Here is a 17,629-nt window from a genome sequence, read left to right as displayed (position 1 = left end):
CATTGGCTAGGACGAACGGTTCGTCAGTGTACCCAAGATTTTTCAGATCCACTATTGTCATTCCGTACTTTGGGTCTACCTGTACCCCGCCGCCTAACAGATTGACCCATTTGCACTTAAACAAAGGGACCTTAAAATCAGGTCCGTAGTCAAGTTCCCATATGTCCACTATGTAACCATAATATGTGTCCTTTCCGCTCTCAGTTGCTGCATCAAAACGGACACCGCTATTTTGGTTGGTGCTCTTTTGATCTTGGGCGATCGTGTAAAATATATTCCCATTTATCTCGTATCCTTTGTAAGTCAATACAGTCAAAGATGATCCCCTGGACAACAAGTACAACTCATCACAAACAGTGTTGTCATCTCTGAGACGTGTTTCCAACCAACTGCTGAAAGTCCTGATGTGTTCACATGTAATCCAGTCGTCGCACTGCTCCGGGTGTTTGGAGCGCAGACTGTTCTTGTGTTCATCGACATACGGGGTCACCAAGGTAGAGTTCTGTAGAACTGTGTAGTTTGCTTGAGACCAAGAATATCCGTCCCTGCATATTATTGAGTCTCTTCCAAGAGTGCCTTTTCCAGTCAGTCTCCCCTCATACCGCAATTTAGGGAGACCTATCTTCTTAAGGCCAGGAATGAAGTCAACACAAAGCCCGATAACATCCTCTGTTTGATGGCCCATGGAGATGCTTCCTTCTGGCCTAGCGCGGTTACGGACATATTTTTTTAGGACTCCCATGAACCTCTCAAAGGGGAACATATTGTGTAGAAATACGGGCCCCAAGATATCAATCTCGTCGACTAGATGAACTAGGACGTGCGTCATGATATTGAAGAAGGATGGTGGGAACACCAGCTCGAAACTGACAAGACATTGCGCCACATCACTCCTTAGCCTTGGTATGGTTTCTGGATCGATCACCTTCTGAGAGATTGCATTGAGGAATGCACATAGCTTCACAATGGCTAATCGGACGTTTTCTGGTAGAAGCCCCCTCAATGCAACCGGAAGCAGTTGCGTCATAATCACGTGGCAGTCATGAGACTTTAGGTTCTGAAACTTTTTCTCTGGCATATTTATTATTCCCTTTATATTCGACGAGAAGCCAGTCGTGACCTTCATACTGAGCAGGCATTCAAAGAATATTTCTTTCTCTTCTTTCGTAAGAGCGTAGCTGGCAGGACCTTTATACTGCTTCGGAGGCATGCCGTCTTTTTCGTGCAAACGTTGCAGGTCCTCTCGTGCCTCAGGCGTATCTTTTGTCTTCCCATACACGCCCAAGAAGCTTAGCAGGTTCATGCAAAGGTTCTTCGTCACGTGCATCACGTCAATTGAGGAGCGGACCTCTAGGTCTTTCCAGTAGGGTAGGTCCCAAAATATAGATTTCTTCTTCCACATGGGTGCGTGTCCCTCAGCGTCATTCGGAACAGCTAGTCCACCGGGACCCTTTCCAAAGATTACGTAGTGTAAATCATTGACCATAGCAAGCACGTGATCACCGGTGCGCATGGCGGGCTTCTTCCGGTGATCTGCCTCGCCTTTGAAATGCTTGCCTTTCTTTCGACATTGATGGTTGGTCGGAAGAAATCGACGATGGCCCAGGTACACATTCTTCCTGCATTTGTCCAGGTATATACTTTCAGTGTCATCTAAATAGTGTGTGCATGCGTGGTATCCTTTGTTTGTCTGTCCTGAAAGGTTACTGAGAGCGGACCAATCGTTGATGGTCACGAACAGCAACGCCTTATGGTTAAATTCCTCCTGTCTGTGCTCATCCCACGTACATACACCGTTTCCATTCCACAGCTGTAAAAGTTCTTCAACTAATGGCCTTAGGTACACATAAATTTCGTTGCCGGGTTGCTTAGGGCCTTGGATGAGAACTGGTATCATAATGAACTTCCGCTTCATGCACATCCAAGGAGGAAGGTTAGACATACATAGAGTCACGGGCCAGGTGCTGTGATTGCTGCTCTGCTCCCCGAAAGGATTAATGCCATCCGCGCTTAAAGCAAACCATACATTCCTTGGGTCCTTTGCAAACTCATCCCAGTACTTTCTCTCGATTTTTCTTCACTGCGACCCGTCAGCGGGTGCTCTCAACTTCCCATCTTTCTTTTGGTTCTCACTGTTCCATCGCATCAACTTGGCATGCTCTTCGTTTCTGAACAGACGTTTCAACCGTGGTATTATAGGAGCATACCACATCACCTTCGCAGGAACCCTCTTCCTGGGGGGCTCGCCGTCAACATCACCAGGGTCATCTCGTCTGATCTTGTACCGCAATGCATCGCATACCGGGCATGCGTTCAGATCCTTGTATGCACCGCGGTAGAGGCTGCAGTCATTAGGGCATGCATGTATCTTCTCCACCTCCAATCCTAGAGGGCATACGACCTTCTTTGCTGCGTATGTACTGTCGGGCAATTCGTTATCCTTTGGAAGCTTCTTCTTCAATATTTTCAGTAGCTTCTCAAATCCTTTGTCAGCCACAGCATTCTCTGCCTTCTACTGCAGCAATTCCAGTACGGTACCGAGCTTTGTGTTGCCATCTTCGCAATTGGGGTATAACCCTTTTTTGTGATCCTCTAACATGCGATCGAACTTCAGCTTCTCCTTTTGACTTTCGCATTGCGTCCTTGCATCGACAATGACCCGGCGGAGATCATCATCATCGGGCACATCGTATAATTCCTCTTGATCTTCAGCAGCTTCATCCGTTGCAGCATCATTGGGCACATCGTCTGGTTCCTCTTGATCTTCACCAGCTCCCCCCGTTGCAGCATCACCGTATTCAGGTGGCACATAGTTGTCATCGTACTCGTCTTCTTCGCCGTCTTCCATCATAACCCCTATTTCTCCGTGCCTCGTCCAAACATTATAGTGTGGCATGAAAAACCCTTGTAAAGCAGGTGGGAGTGAAGGATTTTCCGGTTAGAGTAAGACCTCGTATTCCCACATTCAGTGCATGGACAACACATAAAACCATTCTGCTTGTTTGGCTCAGCCGCATCGAGAAACTCATGCACGCCCTTAATGTACTCGCGGGTGTGTCTGTCGCCGTACATCCATTGCCGGTTCATTTGCGTGCATTATATATAATTAAGTGTCCAAATTAATAGAAGTTCATCATCACATTAAAACCAAAGTGCATACATAATTCTCATCTAACAATATATACCTCTCCAGAGCATCTAATTAATTAAACCATACATTGAAACTATGTAAAACATTTCAATGCGAAAACAAATGCGATCATAATCGCAACCAAGGTAACAATTGATCCAACGGCATAATGATACCAAGCCTCGGTATGAATGGAATATTTTCTAATCTTTCTAATCTTCAAGCGCATTGCATCCATCTTGATCTTGTGATCATTGACGACATCCGCAACATGCAACTCCAATATCATCTTCTCCTCCTCAATTTTTTTTATTTTTTCTTTCAACAAATTGTTTTCTTCTTCAACTAAATTTAACCTCTCAACAATAGGGTCGGTTGGCATTTCCGATTCACATACATCCTACATAAATAAAATCTATGTCACGTTGGTCGGCATAATTTTCATAAACAATAAATGAACCAATAGTTATAAAGATAATATATATACCACATCCGAATCATAGACAGGACGAGGGCCGACGGGGGCGGATACCAAAACCATCGCACTATATAAGATGCAATAATAAAAGTAAGAAAATAATACAAGTATCTATGTAGACATACAAGTAAGAATATTTTTCCTTTCAGAAAGAAGATAAAACAAGAGGCTCACCACGGTGGTGTCGGCGATGAGCTCGGCGCGGGTGATCGACGGCAGTGAAGACGGGGACGGGGCGTGACGGACCGCTAAACCTAGACAAATATTATGGAAAATGGAGCTTGGAGGTCGAGCTTGGAGAGGAGAAAGCTTAAGTAGTGTGGCTCGGGCATTCCATCGAACACCTTGTGTGCATAGAAGGTGAGCTAGAGCACCACTAAGCCCTCTCCCCCTCGGCCAGAGAAAAACAGAGCGAGGGGTATATATAGGCACCTCATTGGTCCCGGTTGGTGACATGAGCCGGGACTAAAGGGGAGCCTTTGGTCCCGGTTCAAGCCACCAACCGGGACCAATGGTGATGGGCCAGGAGCGAGGCCCATTGGTCCCGGTTCATCCCACCAACCGGGTCCAAAAGGTCCAGATGAACCGGGACCAATGGCCCACGTGGCCCGGCCGGCCCCCTGGGCTCACGAACCAGGACCAATGCCCACATTGGTCTCGGTTCTAGACTGAACCGGGACTAATGGGCTGACCCGGCCTGGACCAAAGCCCTGTTTTCTACTAGTGTCCCATCCTTCACCATCGTAGCGGCCAGTAGGGGCCAAGGGTCCCGCAGCGGCGCCAAACGGGTCAAGGGGAAAAGCTAGCAGCCTCCTCTCTTTTTTAGCAGCCTACTCTCTAACAAACCCTAGAGTTGCTGCCGATGGACCAGGGAGGGAGAAGGATTTGGAGAAGAGAGTTCATGTGGTAGGTGAGACGTGATACGGAGAGAGAACCAATATTTGCTAATACACTTTGGATGATACTCGCTCTGTCCGAAGAAACGTGTCAAAGAAATGGATGTCTAGACATATTTAGTTTTAGATACATCCATTTTTATTCATTTCTCCAACTTGTATTTCGGCTGGAGGAAGTATAAGATTGTGAAGATGTTTTAGTTGCAGGTTATTGATATGAAATACACTTTCCACGAATCTTAAAGTTTTTTATCCCTCCTCCAATATAAGAATGATAGAACAGAAATACATCATTAAATACATAGAAATACCGCATATGTATTGGGACAACCCAAAAAATCAACCCACACTAACTGACGTCTGATATTTGAAATGCAAAACACACATGGCGAACACAAATATTTCACATAGGAGCAGGCGAGTGATCTAGCACTTGATCAAACATGAAGAGCGTGAGACCGTCAATGCAACACCATGCACATGGCACACCTATGCTGATGGAGGCGGCGCCAGGAACGGCATAGGCACGTTGACGGTTGGGATAGAAGGCATCGGCGGCAGTGTCACCTTGGGCATGGAAGGAATAGCGGGCATCGGTGGCACCGTCACCTTAGGCACAACGATGGCGGGCATCGGCACCATGGTCACCTTGGGCACAAAGATGGCGGGCATCGGAGGCATGGTCACCTTGGGCACGGAAGGAACAGCAGGCATAGGAGGTAGTGTCACCTGCGGCACGGTCAGCGCAGGCACCGTCGGCATAGCTGGCACTGTCACGGCCGGAACCGTTGGCATAGCCGGCATCGGTGACAGGGTCGGCATGGTAGGCACGGCCGGGAGGCCAGGGACAGCAGCCGCAGCGGGTGGGGCAGCCGCCGGCGTGGTGTCGGCCAGGTGGCGTGCGCCGTGGCACGTGTGGCCGCCGAGGATGGTGCACGCCATGATCACGGCCAACAAGCTCGCATTGGAAGCCATTGCTCAGTGCTAGCTAGTAGTTTCTCCGAGATGGTTTAGCGTCGTGCCTGGGTAGCTAGTGATTGCAGCGAGTTGGGATGCAAGAACACGGGTCGATGCCAGGCAATATATAGCCTTAACCAAGTGATTAGATAGGTTTGTTGAACCAGACTCACAATATAGTGGCCAACCCAGCTTTCTCTAGTTACGGTTGGTAACGGAAGTGCCAGCGTGTTGACCAAAAGGAAAATGTTTGTTCGATCGATCAGCTGAGGAAGACCGGAACGTGGATGCATCTGCATGGCCTGAATTTCCTGCGTTTTGGTGTGGAGCTGGTGGCGCTGCTCTGGTGTTCTGCTCCTTGCCACCCTTCTGTTTCAGCGTGTGTGTTTTTTTTGCAGCGTGTATATTTTGCTCGTGCAGGAATCCTGCCATTTCGAAAGACAAATATATTTTGCACATGCATTGCTGTAAAATGTTGTCATCCACTTCGGCACACGCCACTTTGTTACCTCTGCTTCTTTTTTTTTCAGATCGAGAATCATCCCTCAGGCTTTATTAATCAAACTTGAATTGTTACAGGGATGAGAACTTCGGGTGGGGTACAACCCAGCCACAAATGTCTACCAAAAGAGAGTTTTAAACAAAACTTAGCGAGATTGTGGGCATCACTATTTCTGCTCCTAGACTCATACATGAAATCACAACTATTAAACCTAGTTTTCCATCAGACTAGTTCCCTGATGACTCTGTTACCTCTGCTGTTATGCTTGTCTGTGCCACTGTTTTTCATTACAACTTTTTTTGAGGGTTTGTTTTTAATTACAACTGGTGATCCAACATCAAAGTGAGCCGGTCCATTCATTTGGATTGGGTCACCTAGAAGCACGATGGCCCACATATCTATGTGGCTAGAATTTTAATATATATATATATATATATATATATATATATATATATATATAATTTTATTTTTGGAATAGTCTTCAATTAAAAAGAATCATTAGTACGTCCTCGCAAGAATACACGTACTTCAAATTATAATGAAAGAAATATTGAAAACATCTTGGTCAAATATGAAGATATTTTTTTGGGCATGTAAAAATGAAAAGATATAATGCTATTTATACTTGGCCGCCTAAATATTTTGTATAGGAAAGTTTAGTCCCCCCCCCTCCCCGCAAGTTTTTTTTGGATATTTGCTCCCCTGATAAAATTACACCCCCACTTTTCATAACTTTACCCCAAATTCAACTTTAATGATTCAATTTAAATATAAGATAACATTTGCCTTCAGCATTCTAAATCAGGTAATATTTTGGTCCCTTTTGGAATGGAAGTTGTTTGGTTGATAATATGCCAGTAGATCCACAAAACGTGTGGCACACACCAAAATAAAATTGAATCAGTAAGAATAGAATATCACAACCGTCGTTGAATGCTCCTGCTAAATCTGTTAAAGCATTCTCCCTCAGTCACTCTTGAAATATCTTGTTTCTATACATTTCTTTTACACAAGCCATTTTTTAATTGCAAATAGCTAATTTCCAACAACAAAAATTCATAATTGTTCTGATTTTAGGATTATGAGGAAAATATATGGTGTTTGTGGCACCCTGTCCGGGTGATGGTTTTCATACCCACTCCAAATGGACCAAAACTAACTCTGCAACAACCTACTTCGCGAATACCTCCACCTGGTGGTTTGGAATGCGTTTTGAGTTGATGCAAAATCTGACCATTTGAGGCCTTCTGTCGGGTGGTAGGTCTCTCTTGAACATTATGAAGAAAAAAAAAACTCACCGGCACAAATGTTGTAGAGTAGGAACTGGAGATTTATTTTAGGATACTAATGAGTCTACAAACCTAGGAATACTTCAGAGGGAAGGGAAAGGTACATGCCACGAGGGGGCGCAAATCTTCTAGTGTAGGACTCACCACTTCATATGATAAAATCTTGAACATTAGTAGACTCATCACTGTCTGCAACTACATCTAAAAGGTTTCCTCAAGCAGTAGGGATTTTGTTTGTAGATTATCAACAATCGATTCCTCGTAAATACATCACTGTTTTCTCAGAGTTCTCAAATTGCTCACATTTGATTTTATCCAATATTTTTGTTGTTTTCTTATTTAATTTATAGTATCGCAAAAAAATTGGTTGCTAGTTGCAGAGCTATCGTGATTTGAGGGATTCTTACAACTTCCGTATGGGGGCAAGGCTAATGCGAAGACATGACACAAGATGAGGATCGATGTCATGTGGCGGGCACCGCCACGTGGTTGAGAGAGAGAGATGTGTGTGAGAGAGAGTAGGGTTGTCGCCAGTGGAAAGAGAGATGGCTGCGGCTCACCATGTTTGTGAAGGGAGGAGGCGGTGGTGTCTAGGGAGAGTGAGTTGTTGCATAAGGACTAGAGGGGAGAACGATTTTGGAGAAGAGAAACTTCTGGTGGGTGAGGCAATCTAGCGACTGGATCAAACTTGAATAACGCGCCACCGTCAAAATTATACAAGAGTGTGAAAATGTTTTGGTTGTAGAGGCTAGGGGGTGCAAAATGCATGTCATCGCCCTTTGGGGACCAACCCTAAGAGATCATTCTCTTCAGTTTTTTTAAGTTTTTTTTTCTCTAGCTTTTTCCTCCTTATGACCTTTCATGTCAATGTAAATACTGCTCCTTACCTATCATAATGAAAAGTCCAGCAATTGCTGGTCTCCCTTCAAAAAAATGTTTTGGTTGCAGGTTATTGATGTGAAATACACGTTCCATGAATTTTGAAGTTTTGATCCCTCCAATATAACAATGATAGAATATAAATACATCATTAAATACTTAGAAATACTGCATATGTACTAGGACAACCCTAAAAAATCACTAACTGACATTTGATACTTCAAATGCAAAACATACAACGCGAACACAAATATTTCACACAGGAGCAGGCGAGTGTTCTAGCACTGGATCAAACATGAAGAGCGCTGAGCGCGACACCATCAATGCAACACCATGCACATGGCACACCTATGCTGATGGAGGCGGCGCCAGGAATGGCATAGGCACGTTGACGGTTGGGATAGAAGGCATCGGCGGCAGTGTCACCTTGGGCATGGAAGGAATGGCGGGCATCGGTGGCACCGTCACCTTAGGTACAGTGACGGCGGGCATCGGCGCCATGGTCACCTTGGGCACGACGATGGCGGGCATCGGAGGCATGGTCACCTTGGGCACAGAAGGAACAGCAGGCATAGGAGGCAGTGTCACCTGCGGCACGGTCACCGTGGGCAGCGTCGGCATAGCTGGCACTGTCACGACCGGAACCGTTGGCATAGCCGACATCGGTGGTAGGGTCGGCATGGTAGGCACGGCCGGGAGGCCAGGGACAGTAGCCGCAGCGGGTGGGGCAGCCGCCGGGGTGGTGTCGGCCAAGTGTCGTGCACCGTGGCTTCCACTGAGGAGCGTGCACGCCATGATCACGGCCAACAAGCTCGCATTGGAAGCCATTGCTCGGTGCTAGCTAGTAGTTTTCTTTGAGACGGTTTAGCTTCGTGCGTGGGTAGTGATTGGAAGGCTGCTCTTGCTCTGTTGCGAGGTGGGATGCAAGAACCTGGGTCAATAACAGCCAATATATAGCCTTAACTAAATGATTAATCAGATTGGTTGTTGGCCAGACTCACATTATAGTGGCCAACACGGCTTTCTCCAGCTTTTGTTGGTAACCGAAGTGCCAGCCGAGGAAGACCGGAGAGTGGATGCACCTGCATGGCTCGAATTTTCTCCGTATTGGTGTGGAGCTGGTGGTGCATGGCTCCTTTCCAGCCGGCGGTTCCTGCGCGTCAACGTCTCTGCAGCCTGCACAGCATATTTTGCCCGTGCATTGCTAATTTTCTGGTTTTGTCCGGAGCTGCGCCGCCTTGTGTCGTACCTATGCCTCAATTTTCTTTTAACACACCTCTGGCTCTGTTGTTGTGCTTGTCTACGTCATCCTCTGTTTTCGTTACAAGTAGTGATCCAACATCCAAGTGGGTCACCTAAGAAACAACGAGTTTGCTTTTTAAAAAACAACCTGTGACCCATGTGTTTTCTTGCAGGAAATTTTTGGATCTATTTATTTTCAATCATGGCATTACAACAAACATAAAAAAATTATATCCATATCCGTAGACCACCTAGCGACGACTATATATGTATTTAATCATGACGTACGGGGCCCATGTATTTACGCGGCTGAATTTTCTACATAATGTTTTATATTTTGATTAGTATTCAATACAATATTGTAATCATTAGTTTTCATACGAATACACTCATATTACATCATAAATGGCTATAATAAGGAACACGTCTTTGTCGAATATGATGATACTTTTTCAAAAATGCCGTTTGGTGCTCGAGCTAGAGGTGGTTCGTTATCACGAACGCTCGGTCGGCACCGTGATTCACAGCCCACAGCATGACCCGCACCGTATATAACTGTACATTGATGTATTTCTCAACGTATAGGTCCTGAGACTAGCAATTATGGGGGATGCGATGATAGAGAACACTATGCAAGGACATGGAAGAAAACGAAAACGTCAAAGGGGGGCAATCCTAGCACTAGCCAGGCCGGTGGTAGATGACATTTCACTGGTGAACGAGGAGACATGTGTGGTCATGGTGGCCGTAGAGAGCGGACAAGTGTTATAAGTGGTGGTGGTGGTGGTCGTAGAGGAGGTTCCGGCGGTATTCGTGGTCGTACAGGATGCAGAAGCGGTAGAGGATTGGCTTTTGATTATTTGTGTAATCAAAATGATTGATATAATATGAATGGTAAGTATTTGTTCATACTATTCCGAACACTTCTTGTTTTTACACATTTTCTTTGTTCATGTCATTTGCTAACAATTGTTCTTATTGTTGGCATGGATTCATCCGGTTCCATGATGAAGTCATCGTGCGCTGAACGAGAGGACATGCCGAAGACATGGAGGGGGCAGCTTGGACAAGAAGAAGGGGGATGAAATTGTTGGAAATATGCCCTAGAGGCAATAATAAATTGGTTATTATTATATTTCCTTGTTCATGATAATCGTTTATAATCCATGCTAGAATTGTATTGATAGGAAACTCAGATACATGTGTGGATACATGGACAACACCATGTCCCTAGTAAGCCTCTAGTTGACTAGCTCGTTGATCAATAGATGGTTACGGTTTCCTGACCATGGACATTGGATGTCGTTGATAACGGGATCACATCATTAGGAGAATAATGTGATGGACAAGACCCAATCCTAAGCCTAGCACAAGATCATGTAGTTCGTATGCTAAAGCTTTTCTAATGTCAAGTATCATTTCCTTAGACCATGAAATTGTGCAACTCCCGGATACCGTAGGAGTGCTTTGGGTGTGCCAAACGTCACAACGTAACTGGGTGGCTATAAAGGTACACTACAGGTATCTCCGAAAGTGTCTGTTGGGTTGGCACGAATCGAGACTGGGATTTGTCACTCCGTGTAAACGGAGAGGTATCTCTGGGCCCACTCGGTAGGACATCATCATAATGTGCACAATGTGATCAAGGAGTTGATCACGGGATGATGTATTACGGAACGAGTAAAGAGACTTGCCGGTAACGAGATTGAACAAGGTATCGGGATACCGACGATCGAATCTCGGGCAAGTATCGTACCGATAGACAAAGGGAATTGTATACGGGATTGATTAAGTCCTTGACATCGTGGTTCATCCGATGAGATCATCGTGGAGCATGTGGGAGCCAACATGGGTATCCAGATCCCGATGTTGGTTATTGACCGGAGATGTGTCTCGGTCATGTCTGCATGTTTCCCGAACCCGTAGGGTCTACACACTTAAGGTTCGATGACGCTAGGGTTATAGGGAATAGATATATGTGGTTACCGAATGTTGTTCGGAGTCCCGGATGAGATCTCGGACGTCGCGAGGAGTTCTGAAATGGTCCGGAGGTAAAGATTTATATATGGGGAGTCCTGTTTTGGTCGCCGGAAAGGTTTCGGGGTTTATCGGTAACGTACCGGGACCACCGGGAGGGTCCCGAGGGTCCACCAAGTGGGGCCACAAGCCCCGGAGGGCTGCATGGGCCAAGTGTGGGAGGGGACCAGCCCCAGGTGGGCTGGTGCGCCCCCCCCCCCACAAGGGCCCAAGGCGCCTAAGGGGAGGAAGGGGGGCAAACCCTAAGGGCAGATGGGCCTTAGGGCCCATGCCTGGTGCGCCTCCCTCTCCCCCTCCCCTTGGCTGCCCCACCAGATGGGATCTGGGCTGGCCGCCGCCCCTAGGGTGGAACCCTAGGTGGGGGCGCAGCCCCTCCCCTTCCCCTATATATACTTGAGGTTTGGGCTGCCCAACACACGTGATTTGATCTCCTTCTTGGCGCAGCCCTACCCCTCTCCCTCCTTGTCTCTCGTAGTGCTTGGCGAAGCCCTGCTGGAGTCCCGCGCTCCTCCATCACCACCACGCCGTCGTGCTGCTGCTGGATGGAGTCTTCCCCAACCTCTCCTTCTCCCCTTGCTGGATCAAGGTGTAGGAGACGTCACCGGGCTGTACGTGTGTTGAACACGAAGGTGCCGTCCGTTCGGCACTAGGATCATCGGTGATTTGGATCACGACGAGTACGACTCCATCAACCCCGTTCACTTGAACGCTTCCGCTTAGCGATCTACAAGGGTATGTAGATGCACTCTCCTTCCCCTCGTTGCTAGATTACTCCATAGATTGATCTTGGTGATGCGTAGAAAATTTTGAATTTCTGCTACGTTCCCCAACAGAAATCACCACCATATTAGTATGGTGATGTTTGCAATATGAAGGTGTACGTCCACTAACCGGAAGAAGGTATGGACAGAAGGTAGAAGATTCTTCATGTATCCCAACTATGCACATGATCGTGCACGTACAACTAACACCTATGACCGCCCACCAACATGTTAAACAAATAAACATGGCATGCAAGTGATCTCGTTTGCTTCATTGTGTATCACTAACACAAACACTTGATTTGTAGGATGGCCATGAGCGTCGTCGGAAGGACAGGAAGGAGCGGAAGAAGTGTGAGGAGGAGAGGGTGCGCAAAGAGAAGGTGGCTCGTCGGGAGGAGAGGGCAAGGAAGCCCGAAAGAGCTTGCCTTGCATTTTTGCACAAGAGAAGGATGAGGCATGCGACAAGTAGGGGAAATGGCCTCGATGATATACGATGTATGAACTTTTCAGTTCGAGACTTGTTGTGTGCAATGAACTTCCATGTCATTCGAGACTTCTTGTGTGTTATGAACTCTCATGTCATTATAGACTTGTGTGATGAACTAAGTACTGTGCTGTGACAAGACTATGTTAATATCGATGCTTTGCTATCTATGAAATCTTGTGAAATTTGGGTGTTTGGCAATGTTTGGAACATGAGAATCACCGAAAATTGATAAGTCTTGCTTCTTACATGCACATGTTCAATGGCCCGCACACGATGCTCCCTGTCGTACTCTTGAATTAAATTTTCGTACCAAGGTCCATTATCCGCCATCCTACAAATCACGTATGGAAAAAATATCAAGTAATTTGGCATAATAACATCAACTCAACAACATAAATTTTCCATTCACACATTAAATGGATTTGCTTATAAACATAATGCATTCTTTTTGCTAAAATTTAGAAAAAGCAGCCTCTCAGATTGATTCATATCCAAGTCATCTACATACACACATATTGATTCTCCTCTTAAGCATACCACATACAGACAGACACATCATATATAAATCAAACAATATTGTCGTACCACATACACACGTCATATATTTTCATACCACATATACACATCATCTAAACATAATGGACTTGCTTTCTTGCACATACACGCACCATCTATAATCAAACCAAATTATCAAACCAACCATACCACATAAAACCATCAAATATTCATCATCCCTCTTGAAAATATCCTATGGGACAATATATGCACAAACACTAAATAAATTGTCCTACATGTTCACCAACACTTCATCTACTCACTACCAATCATCTATAATCATCTACTAAATACACAAAAGTCTAAATCAAATAAAGTATCTACTCATCTATCATCACCCAAGGTTGAATAATGTAACAACAATAAGAGATTTTAACCAAAATAAATTGGAGGAAACAGGGGAGATTACCTCAAGGAAGCTTCTAGACCTCAGATCTATAAATTTGAGGGTGGAAAGAGGGGATCTAGAAGGATTTGGTGGGGGGGGGGGGGCACCTCTCTTTGTTCCTTGTTCGGCAGCCGCCATAGGATAGTGACAATGGGATGGGCTCGGCCTGTGTGTCTGTTTAACTACTAATCAGGCGAAAACACCATGGATTATGGCGTTTTGGGTCGGGGAAGAGGGGAGGTAAACGCCACGATCAATGACATTTACCCCTTTGTCACGTTGGACAGTCAAGGTTGAAAGTGTTGTTCTACACCAGAGCTCATGTGAGCTCAGATGAACAGGAAAAAAATAGAAAAATCCAAAAAATCTGATTTTTTTTGTCTGAAACATTGAAAATATATTTGTTGGCTTGCAAAATTTCATCACAATATAACATTTGTGGAAATCATGGCAAAAAAATAGTTGCTCCAAAATGTTATTTTCAAACGCATTTTGGAGCGTTGATTTTTTTATTCCGACACGATGTGTTGGGAGTACTACACCACTAGAAGGGTTGGGCGCGCTTCACTGCGCCGCTGGTGTTGTTGAGATTCTTAAAAAAATTGCTCATTTTATTTTAAAATATATGGTATATTAATTTTTTGAAAAGTCCAACCTCTTTAAGTGTGATCAAATTTATGAAGAAATATATCAAAATTCCTAATATCAAATTGGTGTTATTAGATTCGTCATTAAATGAATTTCCATAATTTTTTGGCTTAATATTGTGGATGTTGATATTTTTGGCTCTAAACTTGATGAAAGTTAAAGAAATTTGACTTTCCAAAGAACTAACACCCCATGTATTTTGGAGCTGATGGAATATTTAGTTTGCGGATGAGGAAGACAATGGAGTGTGTTTTATGCTTATTTATAGTGCAGTTATTTGGTGGGCCTTCATGGTGTGATTTTGTGTTATGCACTAAACAACTCATACTTTTGTGGATAAATTTTGGTGTCGGTGTCTACATGTACTATATTGGTGCTATAATATCATCACATGGTGACCCTTCTTTTTTTAGGTGGTAAGAGGGGGCACGGGGTTTATATGTTTTTCTAGCTGGTTGGTGTTGATTGATTTGAAAAATCGTTGGTCCGATCAAAATCATAAACCAAACTCAAATTCGAATATCTGAATCAAATAAAAGAACTTCAAAATTAGGTAGTATGGTGAATTAAAATAACTAAATTAAATGGAAGATCTCCTTGAGAAATTATTGACCTGGTCAAAATCAGGTGACCAAGTTCTATCCTCAATTAATTGTGAGGACTTAAAAATTAGAAAGCATATTGTATAGTATAAAAGAATTGAGTGAGAGCTTTGAGAAATTGTTGACTTAGTCAAAATTGGGTGATCCGAGTTTAATATTTTTTTTTGAAGGACCAATCCAAGTTTAATTGGACACCTCAGTTGATTGTGAGACCTTTTACCCTAGGAGCCTAGTGACATAGTCGATGGAGTGATTGGGGACGGAGTACGGAAGAGAAGTGAACATCCGCCTCAGGCTTTGTGAGAAAAACAAACATTGTAGAGATAAGCATGATGACTTATGAGAGCTCTTCGACAATATTTTCTAGGGTATCAGAGAGAGAGAATGAAACCCCGGAAATAAAATACTCTAAATTTACACAAGAAATTAAACATGAGCTGATAAACGTGGACAACATATGCATTATCTATGCCCGGTGAGACAAAAGGAAACAGTAGTTAATCAAGAGGTAGTCTTAGGATTAATTTCTGGACCAACAAACATTAAGAAACGTTCACCAGCGCACGCTGCCGAAGCAGAAACAAACACGAGTTCAAGCGACTACTACTTGGTAGTACAGAGCAAACCCAAAATGAAACGCAGGTCCAACGTTGCCACAACAAACAAGCCGACGCGCAAGGCATCCCACCGTGGAAATGGATGCCTGGATCACGAAGCGCCAGGGCGATCTTCACTTCAGCTAGTCGTCCAGAGTAAAAGGAGCTGCCGGCTGCTCAGGGGCCTTGCGCTTCGGAGAGGAAGACGGAGCAGGATCCGCCACCGGCGGCGCCGGTGGCGAAGGCGAGCCCGACCGAAGCATCTCCTCCGCCGCCAAGACAGCCTCTGTTGCCTCCACGAACTCAGCCCAGCTGATAAGAACAAACCACATCGATCCGTGTTAGTGTTAGTAAACAAGAAATCAATAGGCTACTGAATGTGTGAATCTGGCGAACGCACCAGGTGATCGGCAACTTGATGGCCCGGCGGGCTTCTGGTCGGGCATTCAAGACGCGGATGAGGTCGTGCACGCTAGGGCCGCGAAGACGCAACGCAAGATCCTTCACGACCTCGCTAAGGTCGGCGATCTGACGACGGATCTCCAGCGTAGCAATCTCGGTCCGCGCTGTTGAGTGGAGGGTCCTCTGAACCAGCAAGCACAGGTCCGCCATGGAAGCGCCTCCGCCATTGCCGTGCTGCTGCTGCGTGCACATTCATCAGCGCAAGGGGAAATGTTCAGACTTCGGAGATCCAAGCAGGAAACAGTATAAGAGATCTATCAAAATGAAAAATTACCAGCAAGTTGTGCATGTGTATGACCCGAGCCTGGCCGATGGACGACACCGCATCTGCCTGTGCCTGAGCGCCGCAGGTAGAAGAACAAGCAGAAACATGAGGGGCAAGAGATTGTTGATGCTATGTATGTACATATCCCTCACAAAAAAAGGAGAGAAATAAAGAAGCAGAGGTTCTGTATACATACTTGGCCGCCGGCATGGTCGCCACTAGTCCCGCTCAGCGGCGGCGTCGGAGGTGCACCAAGAACCAGCTCCGGCACCATTGAAGCTAGCGGTAGAGAAGACGGGACAGAGAGAGACAAGAGTGGAGGGTGGTGGTGTGAAGCAAGGCTGGGACTGGGGTTGAGCCGGTCTGGTCTGCTTTGTAGGGCAACAAGGACAAGGAGGAGACCGCAACAACAAAAAATTGACACAGTAGAGCGCTCATATACACGTGCATTCACTCATCCCTATGAACCCACACATGCACATCCTATCTTTATGAGCATCTTCGAGAGACTGAGCCGACATATCATCTTAATATTTTTACGAGAATGAATATGCACCGAACTAGAGAGCTTAAAAATAATTCAACCCCAGAAAGAAAATCAAGATTCCCATAACAAAACACAGTAAAGGCTTATTTGATTCAAATGATTTTCATATGAATTTTAAAGGATTAGAATTCTTAGAAAACTTTTCTATGTTGGTTGTTTAATTCATCATATGATTGATCCAATAGGAATTTTTACAACGGATTTCTTTGTGCTACTTCCCATAGGAATTCTAGCATCACCTCAAATATCTTTGAAAGAATCTTTTTTTTACTATCATGCAATCAAACATACCAAAATCGTATAGGATTGCGATAAGCATGACATTCCGATCCTATGTTTTTCCTACTCCCGTGTTTCTAGAATCCTATGAAACAAAGAGACCCTATTGGTTTCTTAGGTTCGCAATATTTGAAAATCACATGAATAGAATGTCATGGTACTTTAGAATCCTATACATGAATCGGCAATAGACGTTGTTTGGTTGCATTATAGGAAAAACACAGGAATTTTCTATGAAAATAGAGTGGATGCCATAGTTATCATAGACTCAAAGAGATTTTTCCAAGAGGTTTAACCTCTTGCTAGGAATCCTATGTAATTTATACTGTAGAAAGCATTCCATAGGAATTTTGGAGGATCCACTCCTTTGAACTAAATGAACACTCTACAGGAAAAAAATCCTATGAAATAGAATCCTAGAAAATTCGTTTGAAAATACTATGAGCCAAACAGACCCTAAAAGAATGGAGTATGAAGCGATTTCCACAACACCAGCCATTAGAAGTAAGGGCATCTCCAATGCGGGTCACATAATTGACCACAAATGTTTAGACCGTATGGTTCGGTCACATTTAGCCATCCAATGCGGCTCACTAGAAATGAATGAGTCGATCCTGACGTCTGAA

The 17,629-nt window shown here is 44.8% G+C and overlaps 3 protein-coding genes across 4 annotated transcripts; all 3 read right to left on the bottom strand.

The window, feature by feature from the left end:
- Positions 1-4,739: 4,739 nt before the first annotated feature.
- LOC119298102 (protein app1-like) lies at positions 4,740-5,541 on the bottom strand. Its single transcript, XM_037575621.1, has one exon. It carries the CDS (start codon positions 5,477-5,479, stop codon positions 4,994-4,996), a length of 486 nt encoding a protein of 161 aa, XP_037431518.1. The 5' UTR covers positions 5,480-5,541; the 3' UTR covers positions 4,740-4,993.
- Positions 5,542-8,226: 2,685 nt separating this feature from the next.
- Positions 8,227-9,037, bottom strand: LOC119298101 (protein PELPK1-like). The gene has a single exon (XM_037575620.1). It carries the CDS (start codon positions 8,957-8,959, stop codon positions 8,480-8,482), a length of 480 nt encoding a protein of 159 aa, XP_037431517.1. The 5' UTR covers positions 8,960-9,037; the 3' UTR covers positions 8,227-8,479.
- Positions 9,038-15,351: 6,314 nt separating this feature from the next.
- Positions 15,352-16,541, bottom strand: LOC119298100. 2 transcript variants are annotated; one of them, XM_037575618.1, is made up of 4 exons: positions 16,374-16,541; positions 16,187-16,249; positions 15,851-16,092; positions 15,352-15,762 (listed from the first exon to the last, which is right to left on the bottom strand). In XM_037575618.1, the coding sequence occupies exons 1-4, from the start codon at positions 16,449-16,451 to the stop codon at positions 15,594-15,596; spliced, it is 552 nt and encodes a 183-aa protein (XP_037431515.1). In that variant the 5' UTR covers positions 16,452-16,541; the 3' UTR covers positions 15,352-15,593. The 2 variants fall into 2 exon arrangements, with proteins under 2 accessions (XP_037431515.1, XP_037431516.1); XM_037575619.1 differs by having other exon boundaries at positions 15,851-16,089.
- Between the last annotated feature and the right edge of the window lie 1,088 nt (positions 16,542-17,629).

Source organism: Triticum dicoccoides, chromosome 5A (assembly GCF_002162155.2).
Source record: "Triticum dicoccoides isolate Atlit2015 ecotype Zavitan chromosome 5A, WEW_v2.0, whole genome shotgun sequence".
In the NCBI taxonomy this organism is placed as follows: domain Eukaryota; kingdom Viridiplantae; phylum Streptophyta; class Magnoliopsida; order Poales; family Poaceae; genus Triticum; species Triticum dicoccoides.
Note: the sequence above shows the minus strand (reverse complement) of the source record. Positions and strands in the feature narration are given on the sequence as shown.